The 24,763-nt window shown below is 34.3% G+C and overlaps 1 protein-coding gene across 2 annotated transcripts in view; it reads left to right on the top strand.

Moving 5' to 3' along the window:
• baiap2l1a (BAR/IMD domain containing adaptor protein 2 like 1a) overlaps positions 1–24,763 on the top strand; it is a 44,608-nt gene that overhangs the window by 5,465 nt on the left and 14,380 nt on the right. For both annotated transcript variants that reach the window (XM_087274736.2, NM_198922.1), the window contains 7 exon segments: positions 8,061–8,122; positions 10,996–11,067; positions 11,174–11,308; positions 17,687–17,839; positions 21,564–21,719; positions 23,122–23,242; positions 23,436–23,649. In XM_087274736.2, coding sequence (XP_087130862.1) covers positions 8,061–8,122; positions 10,996–11,067; positions 11,174–11,308; positions 17,687–17,839; positions 21,564–21,719; positions 23,122–23,242; positions 23,436–23,649 — 913 coding nt within the window.

The raw sequence follows: 24,763 nt of genomic DNA, 5'->3' as shown, positions 1-24,763 counted from the left end.
AAAGAGTACTTTTGTTAGCTTTTTTATAAAAAAAAAAAACCTCCTTGGCGTTGATGTGTTATCAAATGATGGAATTGTGCATGACATACATTATCTCACTTCACAAACAAATAATAAAATGTATTTTTTAGGAAAATTGTGAATCTCCATCTTCTTAGAGACTGTTTAAACTAGGTTTTTGATGGTGCAATCTGGAAAATGTTTTTTTTGTTGTGTTTATCAACTTTCAGATTATTGTACTAGCTTCACCCCCCCCCCCCCCCCCCCCCATTTTTAAACGGAGGATACATCGAAAGTGTTTGAGCTTAAAATAATGTCTATAAATTATATGAGTGGTAAAATAACTTTTATCTGTAAAAGAATTTGGTTGCTGCGTCTACCAGATCTGCCTTTTTGTCATTTGAAATTATTTTGGCAACATTCTGGTTGCCAAACACCTCCACACTAAGAAACATATGTTACTAAAAAGACCTAACAAAAGTACTCTTTCAAATGACTATTCTTTCAGTCTCAATTTAAAAGGTTTGTGAGTTTTACTGTCTCAACTGAAGCGCAACAACAGTTTGAAGTGCCCTGAAGGGCTTTAAAATGTGATTTTTTTTTTTTTTATTCGATGTTTGACATAAACTCAACTAAAATATTAAAAGCAGGTAGGACATAATGTGTCTCCTCCCCTTTTACAAAAAGCAACCAATAGCATTTAGTTTTTAATCACAGCTCTGTCAGTGAGAGTGGTTGAGATCAAGCGCATCAGATGAAAAACAACGGAGGAGTGTCGAAGGGGGTGGGGCATGTCAGATACTAGAAAGTGTTTGATTGGTCAGAAGATTTGATGAGAAACTGAAGTATGAGGTTATGTGAAAAGAATAGTTGATCCATTTATGTGGAAGTGACGAGCTTTTTTTTATCAGTTTTATATTTTCTAAACGCAAATTGTCACTGTTTTGTGGTGGTGTAAAGTAACAAATTAAAAATACTCCAATTACTGTAATTGAGTAGTTTTTTCTTCTGGAATTGTAATTTGCTAAGTAGTTTTTAAAAATGTGTACTTTGACTTTCCCCTGAGTACATTTTTTTGTACTGTATCTGCAATTTTACTCCACTACTTTTCTTCAACCTGCAGTCACTACTTTATTTCCTTATTTACGGTGATTGGCTAAAAAAAAAAATTTGGTTAGCATTTTCTGTCCAATCAAATGGCATATATTGCACATGTCACTCCGCTGCTAGTCAGTTTGCACTGGCTGCCAGTTGCTCCTCGCATCAAATTCAAAGCTCTGATGTTTGCCTACAAAGCGACTTCTGGCCTTGCTCCTTATTTGCTCTCACTTCTGCAGATCTATGTGCTCTCCAGAAACTTGCGTTCTGTGAATGAACGTCGCCTCGTGGTTCCATCCCAAAGAGGGAAGAAATCACTTTCGCGAACGCTCACGCTCAATCTGCCCAGTTGGTGGAATGAACTCCCTAACTGCATCAGAACAGCAGAGTCACTCGCTATTTTCAAGAAACGACTAAAAACTCAACTGTTTAGTCTCCACTTCACTTCCTAATCTGCAATTGCCTCTCTGGATATCACACTAACTGTACCAAAAAAAAAAAAAAAATTACTAATACTTTCCTTAGACTTTACAGACCTGAAACTTGCCTATAGCACTTATTCATTGTTGCTCTTATATTTGTGTAAATTGCTTCCTTGTCCTCATTTGTAAGTCACTTTGGATAAAAGTGTCTGCTAAATGACTAAATGTAAATGTAAGAAAGTAAATCGCATTATACTGAATGACCTCAAGACATGGGCACTTTGTAAATGCAGCAAACCTTTTGGAAGCATTAAAATGTCCAAGAAGATGTCCAAAATCTTTATATGTAATGACCCAGAAATTTTTTATAGACTGTCATTGATAAGAAAATGAAGAATGTCGACTGTATGATGACTGAAATCACCAAACAGCCTTAAACAATCACTAAATGGAATAAATGAAGAATGGAAGGAAGGATCTAATAAAGGAAGGGCAAAACAAGGAATGGAAAGAAGGACCAAAGGGAGGAAGGAAGGACTGAACTAATGAAGCAAGAAAGGACCAAATGAATGAAGAAAAGAGACAAAGAAGGACTGAAAGAACTAAAGAACGACGGAAGGAATGATCAAATTAATAAATGAACAAAAACCAAATGATGGAATAAATGAGTGAACGAATGAATAAATGACTGAAGTAGGGACAGAACAAACCAACAATGGAAGGAACGAGTGAAAATAGAAAGATCACTAAATGCACTACAGAATGTTACATTTACACTTATCCCAGCACAAACTGCATATAAACATCAATTTTTACTCGGTACTCTTGAGTACTTTTAGAAGGGCTACTTTTTACTCATACTCTGAGTAATATTTACAACAGATACTTTTACTACTTGCACTACATTTTTGGGCAAGTAATGTTACTTTTGCTTAAGCATGTTTTCAGTACTCTTTCCACCGCTGCTGTTTTGGAGCATACTAGATTATAAATATTCTTAAAATTCACAGGCTGAAACTAATATTTAAAAAACTTTAATTTAATTTCACCTGACCCCATTACGCTTATCAACCCCAATGGGAGCCATGTAAGAAACTTTCTTAGCATTGCTTTAATTTACTCTTCCTTAAGCCATGGAAGATATAGATGGCTTTTTTTCTTTAGTAGAACATTAAAGACGATTTTTAGACCTTTGGTCATTCGTATAACTCAATTCAATGGTTACCGTTTTTTGAGGAAAAAAAATCAGGGTGTCTGCAGGGTCTTAAAATTTTAGGCCTTAAAAATCTTTTAAATTCACTGAAATATTGTGTTGTAGGTCTTAAATCATTTTAAACAGGTATTCATTTTTCTTTAATTGTCCATGTAGTGCTACCCAATCACTCATCACATCACCAGTAATACACCTTAATAAAACTTTTAACAAAAGCTTTATTCTCTAACATCATTTGCCAATTATCTTCCTTACAAAAACATTACTTTAAATGTTCTTTTATTATGTAGCTACCTGATGGGGACACTCACATGGACAGATTGTTGTGCATATATTTAATTTATTATAGTTTTTAAAAATTGTCAATAAAATAATAAAAAGTTATGTTAAAAAAACGAAGAAAAAAAAAAACAATCAGTGTCCGTAAAACTTATGCATAATAAATGATACACACTTTCAAATAAAGCCTAGTATTTCGGTGGTTCAAACATTTAGGTGGCAGAAAACATATGCAATAATATTTATCACTTTCAGAAGTTGATGTTGTTGTGTTCTGATCAGTGACACTGAGATTTTGCATTTATACTTATGGAGTTATGGAGAAACTTCAAAATTGGGTACTTGGAAATTTTATTTATAAAAAAGTTGGAGTAGAATAACTCTTACATTGATTTGAAGAGATTCGACACAGAGTTATACTTTTACAAATTTGAGTTTATGGATTTTTTAAAAATAGAATTTCATAAGGTTTCCTCTAAAATGACACCCAAATTTTAGAGTTGCTCCCCTGTTTGTGGATACAGAAAGCTTTTTCAATCTGGGTAGGAAAATCCAGGGGGAAAACCCCAAAATAGCTGCAGTCTAATAGAAAGCTGCTGTCACACAATGCTTTTCCAGTGAACTCCTTAAGCCATCTTAACAGGCGTTAAAGTATTGAATCCTTCTGGATTTTTCTTCAATTCTTCCTGTGATTTGTAGTTTAAATATTTACTTTCTGTTAGTCACTCTGACGCATTATTGCTTTTCGTTTAAACCCTAGGCAAGCATTTTTGCCATTAGAGGACAACAAACACGTACATTTGATGGTGAAGTTGTTGTAACAGAAATAGTGGCAGATCTTTGCTAAACAATCAGTTTGTTGTTGTTGATTGGAATGCAGTCTGGCATACACCACCTGGGAGAAGTCTGTTGTTTTTGTTGGAAGATCAAGTTATGACATTTTGATTAAATTGCAAGGTTGAAAAAGCAAAAGGATAACATACTGTGGCGTGTGAAAGTTTGGGAAAACTTTAACATAATTGGAAATTTTTAACATAAGACAATACATGAGTTTTTTTCTTTTAAATAGTACTGTCCTGAAGAATATATTTGACATAAAATGTTTACACATAGTCCACATGACATTAAATGGATGAAATTATTAAAATAGCCCATTTTAAAAGTTTTGTTTTTTTAATACTGTGTGCGGTTACTTGGATGATCTATGAAGGTTTTTTTTTTTATTTGTTGTGGTTGTTCGTGAGTCCTTGTTTGTTCTTCAGTTTTTCATCATCTTGCTTATTTGAACTGTTCGATTTTCAGATCCATGTTACTCATGCTCATTTATTCAAACTAAGCTTTTAGAAAAGGTTTTTCTGTTCATAATGCAACATGATAAATTAAGAACAGGGTAAAAACTATTTAAATGTAAAGATCAAAGTAAATTATACTTAACTTGTCCTTGGAAAACATGCATGTATGTTCTGTTGTTTTCAAAGAACAGTACTGAATAGGTTAAAAAATACTGTATTTAAACTAAATTTTGATTTTGTTTAAAAGTTTTCACCCCTTGGCACTTAATGCATAATGTTTCCTTATGGAGCATCAGTGAGCATTTTAACTGTTTTTGTATAGTTGTTTTTGAGTCCCTTAATTATCCTCCGTTTCAAAATCATAGTCACTGCTGGAAAGAGTTCAAATATGAAAAAGATACTGGAAAAATGAAGAATCTGCAGGACCTAGAGGATTTTCTGAACAACAGCGCTCTTCAAAACAAAGCTGTAGATCATCCAGATAACCACACACAGTATGAAGAACTAACTGTTGCCAAATTTGAAGAGGAGGTATTTTAATCATTTCGGCTATTTTTCTTGTTTCATTTATTTAAGTAAAAAATCTCACCCATGAGAGTACTAAATACAAAAATGACATGCATTTTGTTGGATATCTCTTATTTAGTTTTATTTAATTATTTTATTTAGTCTTATTTACTGACTTTTTTGCAGAATTTGCAAGGGGTTCCGAAACATTCGCATAAAACCATATGCTGATAAATCTGTGAATTTTATGATAAAAAAAATGTTTCTTCAACTTTTTTTAGGAACTTCTACTTGTTTTCTTAACTAATCTTTATTGCTCATTCATTCAAAAGAAAAAGTACATGTGGGCTATAATGGGAATTCAAAAATGAATTTGGGTTATGCTTTTTAAAGAGAGGGCAAATTTTTATTTCACGCTACTTATTAGCAGCAGTTTTACCTAATAGTAGTTGAGTTTATTGTTTTTTTTGTTTGTTTTTTTTTTGCCTTGTGGCCAGTATGAGATCAACATTCTTACATAAAACGTACATGAAAATGACAGCTTTCCTTTTGTGCTGATGTCACTTCGACAGTATGAGCTATAATATTACCTAACAACATAGTCACAAAATAGTCAAATCCACATTTTGTTCATTCCAAAATGAAAAATAAAATGTTTTTTATTCTCTCATTTAATATCATGTTTCACTTACAGAAGCACTATTTCCTCTAAAAGGGATTATACATATTAATCAAAATGTCAGTTTGTTTTTCAAATTCATAATGTAGTACAGCATTAATAGATCACGGAGACATTGAAAACCAAAACCCAGAGTTAGTATTTAAGTTTTACCTTAAAAATACTGTATTATTTTGTGTTTAATACTTTAAAAATACACTCCTGTACCTTTTATATTATACAAATATATGCAGGAGCACTTGAAGGATTTATGTTGTCACAGCTCAGGTGTCAGTTACTTGTGCAATATTACCTTGGCATTGAAAACCTCATCTCTCATGCTCAGAAAACCCTCTTCCTTGTCATAGGAATTCATGGCATCATACGTGTGTATTTTTGTACAAAAAGAGGTTGTTTGACATCTATGTATGATCAGTTATATGATCGTCAATGGTGGGGAAAAAAAACATTGTTTACACAAAAACAGTAATCGCTTTTTATGTTTTTAATGTTATTTTAGGAAGCAACCTTCTAAGAATTAAACTATTCCAACTGTTTATGGCAAATTTGGTTGATTGACAGGTGCATTTGTACATAGATCTTTTCTTCAATAAATTGTGCATTTCATCGTTTATTATAAAACAGATCAGTGCTTTTCAAACTGGCCTAACTCATAAGTGATGAATTTAATGTCAAATTGTAGTCAAACTTACTACCAATTAACTTGGGTTGACATTGACATAAAAGATGGGGTCACAATGGGATATATATACAGAAGCTTGTTCCTGCCACAAAAAAAGAGGATTTAGGGGTGGGTGGTTTGACAAATGACTGGCTATTACACAATATACTATTACACAGTAATTTTATTTAATGGTAAATATACATATTAGAATATATTTCTTTAAATGTGTAGTTGTTCCAGAAAATCAAAAAAAAGTCTTGTAATAAATAAACATACTTTTGTAACTATTTGAAAGACCCCCTTTTAGGCTTCCTTCCAAATTGTGCAGTTTTGGTGACTGTCGCTTAAAATCCAAATGAGATTGTGCTTTCGACCTTCTTTTTAAAAAGGAATGGCTACAAATGCCTATACTTGATTGGACTAACTTGTCTGTGAAAAACTGAAAATGTCAAAAGAAGTGGCTCAGAAGAAGGCAGTCTGTGGAGACTACAATGTTCATTTGTGCATCCTAAAACTATACACTTATTATGGCTAGGACTTTCCAGTATGTGTCACAATTGTTTATAATATGTATATCATTATAATGATAGATGTTAATATGCTTCAGAGTATTTGAAGAACAAATATAAGTATGCATATTTGCCATGTTAGTTTAAATGCAGGCACATTTATGTTGTATTTTCATATATGTCATAGTTTTCATAGATTATGGATATATGTATTACTGTTTCTAGCCGATAGGTTTTGTCTGTGTATAAATCAAGACGCAAGTTTCCTTTTTTTCTTCTCTTTTAGTTAGTTATTGCTCGGGGTTGGTACGCTTGCCGGTTTATAACCTACTAGCAACTGTTAATTAAACGAGGAAGAACGTTGAAGTTTGACAGACTAGTGTAACGTCAGTACTCAGGCTATCTAGTTTGTGGTGGAACATTGTGTAAATGTAAGCAATAAAATTCAACTGTGACTTAAGTTGTATCCATCGTACTTGCCCTGAAACCCTTCCAGTGGGGAGTTTATTGAGGTACAGTGAGTAACCTGATGAAAACTGGACGATGGCTGCTTTTCAAGGGCTGTCTATGCTAATAAGATCGTTGATGATGGGCGTGAATTTTCTAGTCTGATGACACAAAGGGAGAATGTCAAAGTCTTTCTGCAGACTGTTCTGACAAAGTGTTATTACATAAAAAAAATATTAATACTTTTCTTTTGTATCATTACAGACAGACTATTTCATACACTGTTGCCACACAACTGTACTTAAATGTCTTCTAAAAGTGTTTTTTGTGTAATAGGTCCCCGTTAAATGCTTGGTCTATGCAGACATTTTTAAATGACTACCTCTTTTGTGGGTGTGCAAATTAACAACACATTTTCATTTTTAGGTGAACTATAAAAATTTGATGTATTAATACTGGTTCTTCTGCGTTTATAGGCACTAATGTACATTTATTTAGGCTTACATTGCCTGGGATGCCCTGTAACCTCTGTAAAGATGCCTTTTATGCATCATCTGTGGGGTTCTGAAAACACACTGCAGGCTCTGACACTGTCAGTACAAATACTACATTTACAGACTCATTCCACTGACCCTGCCATGCTAATGAAGCTATTATAACTGCTAGATGAGTGATAATGCTGCAGCTCGGCTCCGTTTGCTTGCTGTAATGTTTGTTTTTATGAGCAACACTAATGGAGCCACAGCAAGATGAAATGACACTGATCTTATGGAGTAGGAGAGATGCATGCTAAAGGTGCAGTCACAGAGGAACACATAAACTTTAAAGTATAGCCTTCTGTAGGGCAACTTTGAACTGATACCAAGTTTTGATGGAAACAAAACAAACAAAAAACATAAATGATTATTATTGCAAATGGTCTTGCAATAATGTGCAATTTTTCTTTTCAGGAGTGGTGTTAATGGAGATTTCAGAAGTGCACAAGAACGCCCAATTGGAGATGGAGGAGTCTGTAAGTACTGTACATTCATGGCCCTTCTGATTTTCAAAGTTTGTTTGTTTGTGTGTGCGTGCGTACGTACATGCATGCGTGCGTGTTTATATGTTAAAACATGTTTTTTCCTTATTTATCTTCCAATTAAGATAAAGCTTAAAAATAATGTTGTCAATTTTGCAAGAATAATTTAGGGCAAAAAGATTATGACAATATACAGTGTTGAAAAAAGTTGCCCCTTTATGATTTCTTTTTCTTTTTTTTTTTTTTTGCATTTTCACACTTAGATGTTTCAGATCATCAAACAAATTTAAATATTAGTCAAAGACAACACAAGTAAACACAACATGCAGGTGTTTACAGGAGGTTTTTATTATTAAGAGAAAAATGAGTTGAAAGAAGTGCAAAAGAGTTAAAACAATATAACTATTTAACTTTGGAGTTCAATTTCTCTAGCCACACTTAGGCCTGATTACTGCCACATCTGTTCGCAGTCAAGAAACTCTAAAGTAATCTAAAGAAATTCAGAAAATAATAGAGTTCTGCCAGTCTGGAAAAGGTTGTAAAGCCATTTCTAAAGCTTTGAGACTGCAGTGAACCACAGTGAGAGCTATTATCTACAAATTACAAAAATATGGAACAGCGGAGAACCTTCCCAGAAGTGGCCGGCTGACCAAAATTACCCCAAGAGTGCAGCGACAACTCACCCAAGAGGTCAGAGAAGACACCACAACATCCAAAGATCTGCAGGCCTCACTTGACTCATTTAAAGTGAGTGTTCATGACTCCACCATAAGAAAGAGACTGGGCAAAAATGTTTGCGTGGCAGAGTTTTTAAGATGAAAACCACTGATGAGCAAAAACATTAAAACAACATAAAGAACTGTCTCGGTTTTGCCAGAAAACGTCTTGATGATGCCCAGTACTGTTGGGAGAATAGTCTGTGGACTGACGAGGCAAAAGTTAAACTTTTTGGCAGGTGTTTGTCCCATTACAGTATGTGTGACGCAAAAAATAACACAGCATTTCTGAAAAAAGAACATCAAACCAACAGTAAATTGTGGTGGTGATGCTAGTGTGATGCTCTGAGTGTTGATTTGCTGCTTCAAGATCTGGACCACTTGCTGCGATTAAATAGAATCGTTCTGTTGTGTGCCAAATTATCCCGAAGGAGAATGTCCATCCATCTGTTATTGACTTCAAGCTGAAGCGAATTTGGGTTCTGTGGCAGGACAATGATCCAAAGCACACCAGCAAGTCCACTTATGAATGGCTGAGAAAAAACAAAATAAAAATTTTGGAGTAGCCTAGTCAATGTCCTCACCTGAATCCAATTAAGATGTTGTTGCATAACCTTAAAAATGTGGTTCATGTGCGAAAAGAATTACAACAATTCTGCAATGATGAGTGAGCCAAAATACCTCCACAGTGCTGTAACAGACTCATTGAAAGTTATAGAAAATGCTTGAATGCAGCTGTTGCTGCTTAGGGTGGTCCAACCAGTTATTAGGTTTAGGGCAAACACAAACACTTTTTTTGGGGCAAACACTTTTTCCACACAGGGTTATGTAGTTTTGTATATGTGTTATCTTTGACTAATATTTAAATTTGTTTGATTTGACAAGCATGTATATTTAAAATCAGCATTTTACAATGATTTGTGAAGGATTGGGTGCAACTGATAGCACTCTATCCTTTGATTCTCACATCAATAACATCACCCGTTCTGCTTACTTCCACCTTCGCAACATTAACCGTCTCCGCCCTTCTCTTACCCCTCATGCCACTGCTGTTCTCGTTCATAGCCTTGTCACATCTCGTTTAGATTACTGCAACTCTCTTCTCTTTGGTCTCACTCATAAATCTCTCCGTAAGCTTCAGTTGGTCCAGAACTCAGCTGCCCGTATCATCACCAGAACCCCTTCTTCTCATCACATCACCCCTGTCCTGCAGCAGCTTCATTGGTTACCTGTTCATTTTCGAATTGACATTAAAATCTTGATATTAACATTCAAAGCCATCCACAATCCATCCCTCCATATTTGTCTGCCCTCATCCACATTTCTGTTCCTTCTCGTACCCTGCAATCTTCTTCCTCCCTCCACTTGTCTGTTCCCTCTTCTCGCCTTTCAACTATGGGCAACAGAGCATTTAGCCGATCTGCTCCGGGGCTTTGGAACTCACTACCACCTGCCATCAGAAACATTTACTACCTTACACTGTTCAAATCAAAACTCAAAACCCACTTATTTAAGATAGCTTTTAATACTTAATTTTATTTGCACTGTTGCTGTGTATATTTTATTATTTCTCTTGTTGTTTTATTGCTCTTGTTGATTGTACGGTGTCCTTAAGTTGCTAGAAAGGCACCTTTAAATAAAATGCATTATTATTATTATTATTATTATTATTAACTGAAAAAGCAGCATTGGTATCACAGCAAGAAAATTACTTTTGAAAAGTATGATGAACTCCGGATTTTAAATGGGTATACTTAAGAGCAGTACTGAAGCAGGAAGTGATATTGGAAAACTCCCATGAGCTTGACATTATAAATAATACAAACATATTTTGCCTTGGCATAATGTGTGTGCTGAACTTATCTGTGGTATGTGACCACTGAGGGCTGACCTTCTGCTCTCTTGACTTTCAGAGTGTTTCTTCCTCCAAAACCATTTTTATCAGATGATCTTAGGTATTCCCATTCACAGTGTTATGAATATTTAACCACTGAAGCTGATAAGATTATTCTTTTTGGTTAAATGTTCTACATAGTCACGTTATCGTAGCTTTGGAATTGATAAGATCTCGTGCAATTTTTCTGTTATTGATTTTTTTTTATAAATTTCAAATTCAAATTTGACTTATCTCTATAAATCTTGTGGTTACAGTTCAAGAGGTTCCACAAAGAGCTCATTGCTGAACTGGAAAAGAAAACTGATATGGATACCAAGTACATGACTGTAAGTATTGAAGATTTCTTTCTTTATTACTTGAGTATTTTGAATGTTCCACTTGTCTATGCAAGGAGAGATTTTCATAAATACGGTGGAATTACATTCCCTTTAGGCCACTTTTAAAAGATACCAGTCAGAACACAAATTAAAGCAAGACTTCCTGGACAAATCACAGGCTGACCTGAAGAAACTACGAAGAAAAAGTCAAGGGAAACATTCGTCCAAATATGAGATCAAAGAAAATGAGGTGAGGCTTTTTGTGTGTGAGTGTGTGTGAGTGTGTGTGAGTGTGTGTGAGTGTGTGTGAGTGTGTGTGTGTGTGTGTGTGTGAGTGTGTGTGTGTGAGTGTGTGTGAGTGTGTGTGAGTGAGTGTGTGTGAGTGTGTGTGTGTGTGTGTGTGTGTGTGTGTGTGTGTGTGTGTGTGTGAGTGTGTGAGTGTGTGAGTGTGTGAGTGTGTGAGTGTGTGAGTGTGTGAGTGTGTGAGTGTGTGTGTGTGTGTGTGTGTGTGTGTGTGTGTGTGTGTGTGTGTGTGTGTGTGTGTGTGTGTGCGCATTTTTCTGTCTGGGAATATTTTGTCTGATTTTTTTTAGGTGCATACGAAACAGCTCTTTAGTTCATAGACTGACATTTGATGGAAAAATTGTGTTTTTGAGAAATTGTTTCCTCTGTTTTATTTGTTTTTATTTAATTGTTATTAGTCTTATTATTATTTAGCTTTTTTATATGAGTGGCTTTTAAAGGGATAGTTCACCCAAAGATGATCACTTAGTCACCTTTGACCTCTTTTGAACCTGTTTAAGTTATTTTTATTTTATTTTTTAAAAGACAGAAGTTAGTAACTTTGTATTCCATAGTATTTGTTTTTCTTACTAGGAGTGCCAATGGTCAACATTTTACCATACATCTTCTTCTATTTCATTCTTGCGTGAACTATCCCTTTAATTTTTTTGTAAAATGACAGTGATTTTGACAACAACTCTTTCACTCAAAAACCACAACTAATAAAATGTTGAGGATGGAGCCATCAGAAAGAGCTGAACACTGTTGACTGCTTGTGTGATGATGACATCACTGACACAAAGCATTTGAAATCTCTCTAAAAGCGGGATCTAAAGGGAGGTCATTGCAGGCTCTCTTGATCCCTGTGGCTCTGTGCTGGTTGTGGATATTGACAAACCAAAACAAACTAATAGGATTGGCTAAGATTGGCAATAAAAGTGGGTGAATGTGGTTAGACCAGCATACTAAAAGCTGCAAAAAAATATAAATAAATGAATAAATGCTCTCTGAAAGTGTTCAAGGAAGCTTTTGAAAACATTGTCAATCAGCTGATCTGTCAGCAGATTGATCCCTCTTATATCTGCACAGTTCAGTGGATAGATGTGGCTTTAATAGGCTTCTTGTTTACGCAAAAGCAGAGTGTAGTGAGTGCAATGATGTCGATTCTGGCCAATCACAGACGTTTCTGTTGAGCTCCTAAACACAACGGCCATTCAACTCATTGATTGGCTGCTGCTCGTCACTACAGCTAGACCCACAGTGACTGGTTCGCTGTATTCAGCATGCTAGATATTGGATTTGTCTGCAAGGTCATGCGTCATTCTGTAGTTTACCCATAAAGACTGCTGATCACCCACAGACTTTCCCCGATTACAGACTGATCTGTCTGCGAGGTTGCAAGTAGGGTTTAAAATCCTGTATTGTGTAGTAGGGATTAAAGTCATAATTAAACAATAGCAAACGTCTTTGCTTCAGTGTTCTAGCATATAGGGTATGAACATGACCAGCAATTTACTGCAGCTGCCATTGGTTGTGAAAAGAATTAGTGGCATGTGCGTTACTTTATTAAAAACGTGTAGAACTATTTGGACAAAATCAACAACAGTAAAATTACAAAACTAACATTTCTGGTTTTCTTTTGTTGACAGCAAATGTTCATACCAGTTTCATTACAAACTTGAGAAACATGCCTATTGGTTTTTTAAATGCACATTATATGTGACAGCACTAGCAAAAGGTTCATGACGATCAGTGTTTAAAGGGTTCTCATGGATCATGGAATATCTAATATCCTGTAATCGATCATGCAAGGTCTATTTCAGACCTTGAAAGTCATGGAATATCATAGATATGTTGGTTTTTCACCATGTTTTGATTTTTCAATCATGTGGTTTCACATATTTTGCATATTTTTATTGATAGGCTATTTTTTGGACAATTTTATTCCTTTCTTCCTTGTCATCCTGTAGTCACTCAAATCCATTGCTGTTACCAGGCTGTAAAATACTATTAATGACTTTTGTTTGCCTGATTGGTGCTCAACACAGCTACTACCTGTTATTTTGTTCATTGTTGACCTTATTATGTAAGAATACTTACCTAATTTTAAACCGGTAGTTTGATAATTTACTGTAATTTTTTTAATCCTTGTCATTTACACATAGACAAATGAAGTGAAAGTCTTAACATAAAAAAGAACTTACTTCCGTTATTAAAATTCTGCATTTCACTCAGCAAAAGCCAGGGAAAAGCAGAGGAATTTGACATTTGGCTTAAAATGGGAACCTTGTATTTACAACAAATTGAGACACAAAGACATGGAAAACAGTTCAGATCAGTGATGAAATGGCCTTAAACAACACCTGAATGTACTACAGAATGTTACATTTTCAAAGATCACAGTGCTACCTACACTTCAGACAGTGGTGAAAAGAGTACTGAAAATTCATACTAAATCAAATAAAAGTACTATTACGTGGCAAAACATACAGTGTAGTTCAAATATAGTATCTGTTCTAAATGCTACCCAATTAGTGACTCTTTTAAAAGAAGACAATATTACTTTTGAATATGATTCCACCCTATACCCTGCAAATTAAAAAATGTAGCTTACATCAATGGCAGTTTCTTCTAAGGGTGCGTCTAAGTGCAAGATAGGTTTTTTGGTATTAATGCGTTATACGTATAAAATGTGAGATTAATTTAATTTGGGAACACGTTAGATCTCAACAATCAAGCTGTGAGGATATGTTGACGCTTATTATGCACTTTGAACCCTGACTAAGAAGCTATGAAAGTCCAGCAGTTTGCGTCACAAACCAAGCTCACGAAACACTGTTACACTGTTTGTGTATTTGAAAATGTAACATTCTGTAGTACATTCAGGTGTTGTTTAAGGCCATTTCATCACTGACATGCAGTCTAAACGGTCTCGGTCTGCATCTTATTGGACACTTTCAGTGCATCCGCACTGTCTTTGCTGCATTTAGAAAGTGTCTTTGTAATAAGGATAGTCTGTCTGGTGAAAATTTTTTATCCAAGATTTGATTGGACTGGAGTCATAGGACTATGCCAATCACATTAAAATTTATAAAACGTTACCAGCCAACTTCACTATTTATTTTTACATTTGGCACTTAACGAGTGTTGATTTTGAACCCTGGTGAGACATTTGAGTATCAAAAATAAATAATTTATTGGGGGTCTCTGCTCAAAAGTGTTGGCAGATGAATTTAAACTTACATAGTCTATTGATTACAAAACAATTACAGACATAATTTTGCTCAATGTCTATTTTCAGGAACTTGGTTTAACAATTACTGCACTGAGACTCATGGGGTGGGCTTTTTTAATTGTCACTTTTATTAGTTCATTAAGCAACATTTTGTTCCTTCTTTCAATAGTGCATTGTTCCTTTGAACAGTTGGCATTGGAAAACTTTTTTTTTATGTAATATGTTTGCATCAGAGTTTATTTCAGTCTTGTTTTGACACAGACGTCTAAAGGAAAATTAAACTGAGCTGCCGCTGAGTTTAACAAAGCATCACTCACAATCATTTAAATTTCCACAGAGAAAAACATTCACTATAAAATGCTTTGGTGTCGTTGTAATTTTGCTTTGACTTTGCAAATCACAACAAATCTGAAATGACCTTAAAATTCCCATTGTAAACACAGATCAACACTTTATATTTTAAAGCACAGATGGTTCAGTTTGAGCTGAAGTCAGCTGTGTGGAAAACTTGAGTTTGAATCTTTCTTAAGGTCCTTTTCTGGTCTTATTTTCATGATTTGTCTTCCATGGCTTCTTGTGTGTCACCTGCTGTAAATGAAAGAGAAAAAGAATCGCAAAAAGAGTAACTAAAAGTCATTATTTTGGATGGGTGCAGATAAAGTACATACGATTGAAGTCAAAATTATTAGCTCATAGCCATTCTTTTTGTGAAGTATATGTGTCCTAATAGTGTTTTTAGCAACGTGGACGTATATACAGTATGACTGTCAACATCTCAAAAAATGTGTTTTGGTGTTTGGTGAGCCTTTAAAAAATTACCAAAATGCTATTTTACATACTGAAAAATGTTCAACACATTTTTTAAACATAATAGCTTTAGTAACTAATAAATAACCTATTTCTTTTGTCTTTTTGTCTGAAAGTTCAATTTAAAGGTTTAACTATATATAAATTTAATTGACTTTAGCTAAATTAGGCAAGTCATTGGACAACGATGGTTTGTTCTGTTGCCAATCAGAGAGGTATTGCACAAAAGTAGAATCAAGAAAGCCAGGATAACAGAAAAAGTTCAACCTGACCTAGCTTAATTGTGTCCTCCTGGCTTAGTCCGTTGCACATTTGCTGATCCAAGATAAGAATGAGCCGCTATGCAAAGCCCGGTGTAGATAGCCAGGATAAGTGCAGATTCATGTCATTTGATAACAGACCACAAGATTGATCACAGGATTAATGATACAAGTATGAATAAAACCCGATGAGAGCCAGTCAGGTAACAGGTTGGAAAAGGCCTCTCACCCACCACTCTGGGAACTCCCATTATGAGGTGAAACGTATTAACAAATTAAATTGTTCACTTTGTCTTAAATGTGACCAGTAGACTTTTTAAGCTACTAATAAATTTATCATGAAGATTATTGCAAACACTTACCCAATATTGCATATCTATTTTATCTGTTTATTTTGTTAAGTTTGTTTATTCTTCATCTATATGATTGTTTATATATCTTTTTCATTTATAGATTTTTTTTCTTTCTAATTGAGTCTGTTTAATTTATTTTATGATGTTGAAGTCAGAATTATTAGCCCCCCTTTAAATTTTTATTATTATTATTTTTTAAAAATATTTCCCAAATGATCTTTAACAGAGTATGGAAATATTTACAGTATGTATGATGATATTTGTTCTTTTGCATAAAGTTGTATTTGTTTTATTGCGGCTAGAATAAAAGCAGTTTTTAATTTTTTATGAACCATTTTAAGGTTAAAATTATTAGCCCCTTTATATAGCTATATTTTCTTATTATTATAATTATTAAAATTAGGTAAACAATGTCTTATTTTATGAATATAACTGTTAAATACAACTGTTTTGTTTGCACCAAATTATTGTCTATATTCACTGAGGAATGGATAAAAAGGGCTTTTTTTAAAAGGGCTGTACTCATTTATGCTGAGGAATTATTACCCCCCCTGTTTATTTTTTCCCCAATTTCTGTTTAACGGAGAGAAGATTTCTTCAGAACAATTCTAAATATAATAGTTTGAAATACTCATTTCTAATAACTTATTCATTTTCTCTTTGCCATGATGACAGTAAATAATATTTTACGAGATATTTTCAAGACACTTCTATGCAGCTTAAAGTGACATTTAAAGGCTTAACTAGGTTAACTAGGTATATAGCTTAAAGGGCCTAATAATTTTAACCTTAAAATGGTGTTTAAAAAATGAAACTGCTTTTATTCTAGTCGAAATAAGACTTTCTCCAGAAGAAAAAATATTATCAGACATTCTGTGAAAATTTTCTATTCTGTTAAACATCATTTGGTAGATATACATTTTTTTTTTTAAATAATAAAAAATAAAACATACTTTTTTTCCAGTCAAATTAAAAGAAATTAGACTTATTCTTGTAGAAATGCTACTAGAAATACTGTGAAAATTTCCATTGCTCCATTAAACATGTCAGAAAATATTTAAAATTTTTAACTGTTAATGAAAGCATGCTCCCATAAAATACCTACTTATCTAAGTTCCACTTCTGATGGCTTTGACCAGTATCTCCTGCAAAAACATGTCTGTTACATGTAGCCGTGAAGCCACACCACACATTCATCATACACTCCTGTTGTTTAAAGCCATTGAGAAACAATATTTGTTTGAACTTTCTTGTCCAGGCATGAACTGCGAATGGGGAAAAAAGAAAAAAAGAAAATTCTGAAAGCAATTCCAAGGAAACAAGCAACGTTCATGGTCACTATGACAACTTGCACAGAACTATAATAGTGAGGGGAATCCTGTGAAGAAGAACAGAGCTCTGTTTCTAGTGTCATTTTCACATGTCTGCTGGGTAACAGCTCTCTTCTATAAAAGCAATGAATTCTCTGTCTGGAATAAAAGAATTACTCGCAAAACAATCACTGCATTAGCTTGAGGTGTTGACTGTGTGAATTTCTTAAATATGTTAATACCATATTTTGAGAAATAGCTTAAATATGATGTTTTATTTGTGCTTCTTAATGCAATCTGTTCATATCTGTCCATCTCTGACTGACTGATCTGACAGCGTCATATGGTTAAGCTGTGTCTTATTGTCTTTATCATCTCTAGTGCATGGAGACCATCTCATCCCGGCAGACAGACATGCAGAGGTTTATTGCAGATGGATGTAAGGAGGCTTTACTAGAAGAGAAAAGGAGGTTTTGTTTCCTGGTGGACAAACACTGTGCCCTTTCTTATCAACTATCAGCTTTCCATGACAAGGTGACCTGCTGAAAATTTTCAGATTCATATTAAACCTGCTGATTTTGAGGTTGATGTTATTGGAGCACCAAGAAATCAGAACTAGTATTACATGTACAGTACTATTGTGAAGTCTGAGGAGTCAAATTTGTTTAAGTGCTCAATTTGAAAATAATTTGTTTATAAAAATAAAATTATAAATTCCTATGACATAAAACAGTTCTCTATTCGTCAGAGCTGTATGATCCCTGATAAATCATTTATTATTATTAATGTTGAAAAGAGTTGCTTTGCTTAGTAGTTTTGTGGAAACCAAGATACATTTTCATAAATCAACCAATGTATAGGCCATAAGTTGTAAAAAAAACAAAACAAAACTGATCTCTGTTACAAACACAGATACAATGAACAACATATTTTATTAGAAATCTGGTTTTATTATTCTAACCATCAGAAATCAAGGAGACATCTTTCCTTTTTTCTTGGGACGCTAATATGATCAAAATTCGTTATCATGGTTATTTTATTCCATGCTAACAATATAAAAGTGTAGTTTATTAAGAAAAAAAATATGACAAACGAGGGTTTTAAATATTACATGTTCTTAAATACTTTAGAAATTAAATGCATTTCACCTCATTTAATGCATTTTTCTTTTAAGTTGAACTTGATAAATTAAAGACAATTGACCTTTAGATTAACCTTACCATAGCAACAAACATCACAGTGTGCCACATTTATCTTTCATACTAAAATTGGTAAATTCTGGAGGTGTCATCAAAGGCTGCACGATTCTGGCTAAAATGAGAATCACAATTTTTTTTAACTTAAAATCAAGATCATGCTTTTTTTTTCATTATTCTGTAGATATAAAATAAAGCTTAATATGAGTAGGTTATTATTGTTATTTCTTAAAAGTATGGTAAAACAACAACATCAATAATAATATTAGACCTATGTGTTGGTCTACTTTTGGTAAAAATGCTCAATTTTGTATAGACTTGGAATAGTTGACTTGAACAGACTTTAAATATGTCCTGCTTGTTAATTCACAGTAAAGTGATGACATCAGAATACAACTATTCATAATTCTGAAGTTGAATTATTATGTTTGAGACATATTTGTTTGCTTGTTATTTGTCATCGACAACATTATTATACCTTTTTTTTTTCATTATCAACATTTCATTATTTTTAAATTATTAGGTTCTATCTGGGTTCGGAACGATTTTGAGATATTGAGCTTGAATGTTTTCGCATTCCATAGCAAACAGTATGAGTTTAACATTTGTTTTTTAAATAAAAAGCCAAAAAATGTAAATATCTTAAACATCTTATAATGTAAATAAGTTTTCATTTAATAAGAATGTCAATTACTTAATTTTGACAAAATTGTCAGATAGAACCTTATCATTCTAAGGTGATGATTTGTCATTATCAGATTACCTCTTACATTATATTAAACATTATATAGGCTAAAGTAGTTATACTGACCCAGTAAACATTTGTTTTCATACACAACACTTTGTGTTCGCTATGAAAAAAAGAAACAAATCAAATGCTTGTCGTAATTATAACTTTACAATGCGATATGATCATTTAAATGATGTGTGCACTTTTGGTTTCACTTTCACTGCCAAGTGCGCTCATTACGGCTGCCGTCACTTTGAGAAAAAAATAACATACATGCAAATCATAGTCCACTCAGCTCCCAAACAATTGCTCTGTGCAACAAACGGAACGTTTATTTACAACTTTATTATCTGTTATTCACAGCCTTTGCAGGTTCTGTTCACTAAAGTAGAATACATTGGTGGGCCACGCGTGCCCCCTTGGTAGTAAACAAACAGTGGGTCAGCTCATACCTGATTTCACAGCCGCATCATTACATTAAGACAAACATTACATTTTCGGGTGGATTATACCTTATAATTACAGTATGTTACACTTTCAAAACCATTTGGAGGTGTCCATGTTGCTGAGCAACAAATATAAAACGTGAAGACTTTTGCAGCCGCCTTTTCTCCTGACTTGGAAAATATATTGGCTGAATTATAGAAAAGCTGAACTAAGATCGTGTGTAGGGTCTAATCGAGTTTTTTTTTTTTTTTTTTTTTAATCGATCATGCAGCTCAGTGTAGGGCTGTGCAATTTTTCAAAAATTGGATTTCAATTTTGATTTTGGCCTCTAACGATTATGAAAAACCTTTAATTGAGATAAACAATTATTGCATCATACACCGCCCCCTTTTCCCAGAGATGGGGAAAACTTGCTGGATAAGTTGGTGGTTCATTCCGCTGTGGCGACCCCAGATTAATAAAGGGACTAAGCCAACAAGAAAATGAATGAATGAATGACACCACCCCCTTTCCAGTTGTATACATTTGTTGCTCTTAAAAGCACGAAAGACCAACATTCGGTCTCATTCTCACACTGAGACGAGCAGAGCACCTTAACATGAGCGCTTTAATGGTCAAATAAGTGTCAAAACGCGGTGTTTAGTTATTATTTATATTAACCCTCATTTGTGTAATAAATGAGTTGAGAATCTAAAGACATGTGAAAGAGAAACAATAAAAATGACAGCGCACAATGTTTCTGCTGCCGCCTGTTTTTTATCATTAATCAAACAACAAAAGGAGAAAATGCCTCACTGCTCTTGACTGAAGGACTTTTGTAGCTAAAGTGTTTTTCTTACAGTGAAGATGCTTAAAGCACAGTTTGTTTCATATTTTTATTATATTGTATTTATTTCTGTTTCCTTTGCAGGGTAGAAATAAACTGTATATATGCAGTTGAAGTCAGAATTATTATCCCTCCTGAATATTAGCAACCCTTTTCCTCCCCAATTTAATTAATAAAATTAATAGAAAGAAGATTTTTTTTACTTATTTCTGAACATAATAGTTTTAATAACTCATTTCTTATAACTGATTTATCTTTGCTATGATGACAGTACATAATATTTTACTAGATATTTTTCAAAATATAAGCATTCAGATTCCAAGTGCGATTTAAAGGCTTAATTAGGGTAATTAGGCAAGTCATTGTATAACAGTAGTTTCTTCTGCAGGCAGTCTAAAAATATATTGCTTAAGAGGGCTAATATTGACCTTAAAATGGGTTTCAAAATATTTAAAAATGCTTTCTTTCTAGCCGAAATAAAACAAAGAAGTTTTTCTCCAGAAGAAAAAAATATTAGAGGAAATACTGTTATAATTCCTTGCGCTTTTAAACATCATTTGAGAAATATTTATTTAAAAAAAATTCTCAGGAGCGCTAATAATTTTTACTTCAGCTGATAATCGTTTTGAATAATCGTGATTACAATTATGACGAAAATAATCATGATTATGATTTTTCCCAAAATCGAGTACCACTAGTTCAGTGCAGTCCAGCTATGTTAGTGATGTATAACTTCTTTAAGTTCCATTATTTAGTCCCTGTACAAATAGAATGTCACTCATATTTTTTCCACTTCCTCTAAAAAAAAAGACTTTTGCCGCTAGTTCAAACTACTTATTAAAAGTTCTTTTGTTTTTTGGACAACTTAATAGTTTTTACGAATTTAAGTGGATTGAACATAACAATTAGGTTTGCTTAATCGATTTGTATTGGAACAACTTGAAATAATTGTGTGAAACCCTGCATATTTTTTACAGAGCCTCTTCCAATTTTGAATTGTAATGTGTCGTTTCTTTGCTTGCTTTTTCACTAGAATTGTTTGTGCTCTTTCACCCACAGGCCAAGGAGATGCTGACCCTCAAACTGCCCAGCTGGCAAGAAAAGTGCAATGATGCCACCAGGGTGCCAGACACAGTGATATCCATGATTGAGGGTCTGCGGACTTCAATGTCAGTCATACCAGAGTCTTCACCTACATTGGAACGCAGTGACAGGGTTGGTCTCTAACAAAACATGTTGTACCTCTATTAACATTAGGGCTGCACAACTTGAGATTAATCCAAAAGCTATGATTGTCATGCACATGTTGTTCGGGAAGCATGGTTGTGTGATAAATAGTAATTTACCTCCAAAGGCCAGAGGGTGCTCTCATAAAAAAAACTCCACGAAGAAGAAAACCAAGGAAATCCACTTAGCAGTTGCTACAGCATGACTAACAAACAAGACTTTGACACTATCTCAAAGAGCCTTTCATTCCAAATACTTCTGAAATGAGTTTGGAATAATTAAAAATATATGTTATGTGAGCAACACTATTTCAAAGGGTGTTACACCCAAAACTTTTTCTGTTTGAACAAAAGAAGATATCTTGAATCTGGTAGTGTTTTTCCTGCCATGGATGTCAATCGTCACTGGTTTTCAGCTTTCTTCAAATATCTTCTTTTGTGTTCAAATAATAAGGTTTGGAACCAGAAGTAAACAGTAAGTAAATTGAAATTTTTGCATTTACCATTGCATATAACTAGTATGCCTCTAATATGATTATTTAAATGTATCTAGTTTTGTTTAGGAGTTCAGCTATAGCATGTTTTATATATACACTGCACCCTTCCTTTTTACACAATAGCTTTGTTTCCTTAACTCTTCATATTGTGTCAATTTAAAATGTCCTTAATGGAAGCATGTCAATTTTGAAAAGCGGGGTGAACACGGCTTTTAATTTAGGGTTAAAAGAAGTGTTTGGAATGACAGTAAACCAGGATTAAGAGCGTTGTGGAAAGCCTAGCTCAGAAGTAGGGCTCTATTTTAAGAATCAAGGTACAAAGTCCAAAGAGCATGGTGCAAAAGCCTTGAGAGCATGTCCGAATCCACTATTTTAAGGAAGGAAAATTACTCTTTCCGCCCTGACGCATGGTCTAATAGGGTTGTGCTTATTCTCTTAATGAGTTATAGGTGTGTTTTGAGCATAATATGCATTAAACCAATCATGGTCTTATCTCCCAAAATAAGTGAAGCAGAATATTGTCTAGTTACTTGGAATACTTACCAGATTTTTCAGCTTAATAATGTTAGATTTGGCCAACAATTGAACAAAGAAATATGAAATTTATCAATATATGGCATGTATGAAATATGGTGTCATTCATTTGTCATTCATTTGTCATTCAAATGTTTTGATACAAATAATATTTAACAAATGTTCATTTTAGTTTAACTTCTATTGTCTATGGATTTTAAGTCATGTAATTAAGTTACTTTACAGGCAAAGTAATTAGAAATGCAATTTAAAGATAAGTTTAATGATGTAATTTGTTATTTATTACTTTTTTCTTGTAACTTAAGCATCACTGGTTGGAACATCACACTGACAATATGTCCTCTTTGTTTTTCTCCTCAGACCAATTCTGGTTCAATTGTTCCACCGCCAGCCCCATCACTTAAAGCCCACACGAGCCCACTGGCCAGCATGTTCTCCCAGGAAGCTCCCAAAAGCCCCATCTCATCAGAGCAGTATTCAGGCAAGCTAACTGCACTCTCATACTTTGATCCAATCAGACTTCACCATTTATCCTCTCAACAATCAAGCGCGCACTAGTCTTTGTGTTGATGAGGCACTCTGAAATGTCGCTATGATTACTCATTTAGCTGATTACTGCTTCAAACTATCTTTCGTTAGTGTCACATAAATTGTGCTTGCTTTGAAATCAACAGATCAGGACAGTCTAGACGAAAACGGCCTGTCTCGGTCTACGTCAGTGTCTAGCGGCATGGACACGGCGAAGAAGACCAGGGTGCAAACTATTTTCCCCCACACAGCAGGGAATAACGAAACGCTGCTGAGCTTTGAGGATGGAGACATCATTATTTTGCTTATCCAGGAAGAGCGGGACGGATGGCTGTACGGAGAACTTGAACATACCGGACAGTAAGTGGACCACTGAATGGGGCAGATGTTTTTTTATCCTTAAAGGGACATGAATCATTTTGACTAAGCTATGTCTTTAAAACTGAAAGAGTACTGTTGACGATACTAACTATCTTTGCCTCTTAATAAACAAACTAAGAACACTGATCACACACATAACAAATCTGTAGAGACGGGACAATAAACATGAACTGGAACCACGTTATTTTTAAAAGGAGATGAGTGGTGAATCTGTATTTTTACCATTTCCAGATGCCAAAAGCTCTCGGGTAAAAAATGTTCCTTACAAACAGATTTTTTGTTGCGTGTTAGCAGACCACTGAAATCCACACGTGAGTCCAGCTGCGCTCTCATAGCGGGGAATTGAAAACAAAACCTTTGTTGCAACACTGACGACCCATGTCTCCAAACAATTCTTCTTCTTCCACAAGTTTTAATTATGGTTGGCGACACAACGTGCCGTCTCTCTGAGACGTCTCTCTAAATAGGTAAAAACTGTCTTCGAAGCTATCATGCATATTAATAAAGTTTCACCTCACAATAGAGTGCGCTGACTGGTTTGAAGTTTTTCTCATGAATTAATGATAAAAGCTTAAAGATGTCACATTTTTCAAATCGCAAGAATGAATTGGCTCGAAATAATGCAGAAAACAACCAATTTAAATTTTTTTGTGAAATATATGTGTCCTGATAGTGTTGTTAGCAGCATGGCACACGTATATGACTGTCAACATCTCAAAAAAACATGTTTGTGTGTTTCATTACACTTTAAAGTGTTTCAAATCTGTATTACTTTAGTTGTTTCTTGGTTCTATGTTTGTAACATTAATGGCCCTTTTCCACTGAGTTTTACGGTATGGTTTGGTTCAGTACGCTTTTTCTGCCTTTCCACTTTTTGGTCACAGTTTGCAAAGAGTACCAACAGCCCCAAGGGGTACCATAAGGAGGAGCTAGAAGCGCAGCTGAACGCTATTGATATCCAATCTTTTTAAAAGGGACAAACGTGAGAGTGAAGCACAAAAAAACAAAAAAGAAGCCAGGAAAAACAGCAGCAAATGATGTCTAAAACATGAACAAACTGCCATGTTTAACTATTATATCCGTCTTTTGGACT

This window comes from Danio rerio, chromosome 12, assembly GCF_052040795.2.
Source record: "Danio rerio strain M-AB ecotype USA chromosome 12, GRCz13ab, whole genome shotgun sequence".
Lineage (NCBI taxonomy): Eukaryota > Metazoa > Chordata > Actinopteri > Cypriniformes > Danionidae > Danio > Danio rerio.
This window is presented reverse-complemented; position numbering and strand designations above follow the sequence as displayed.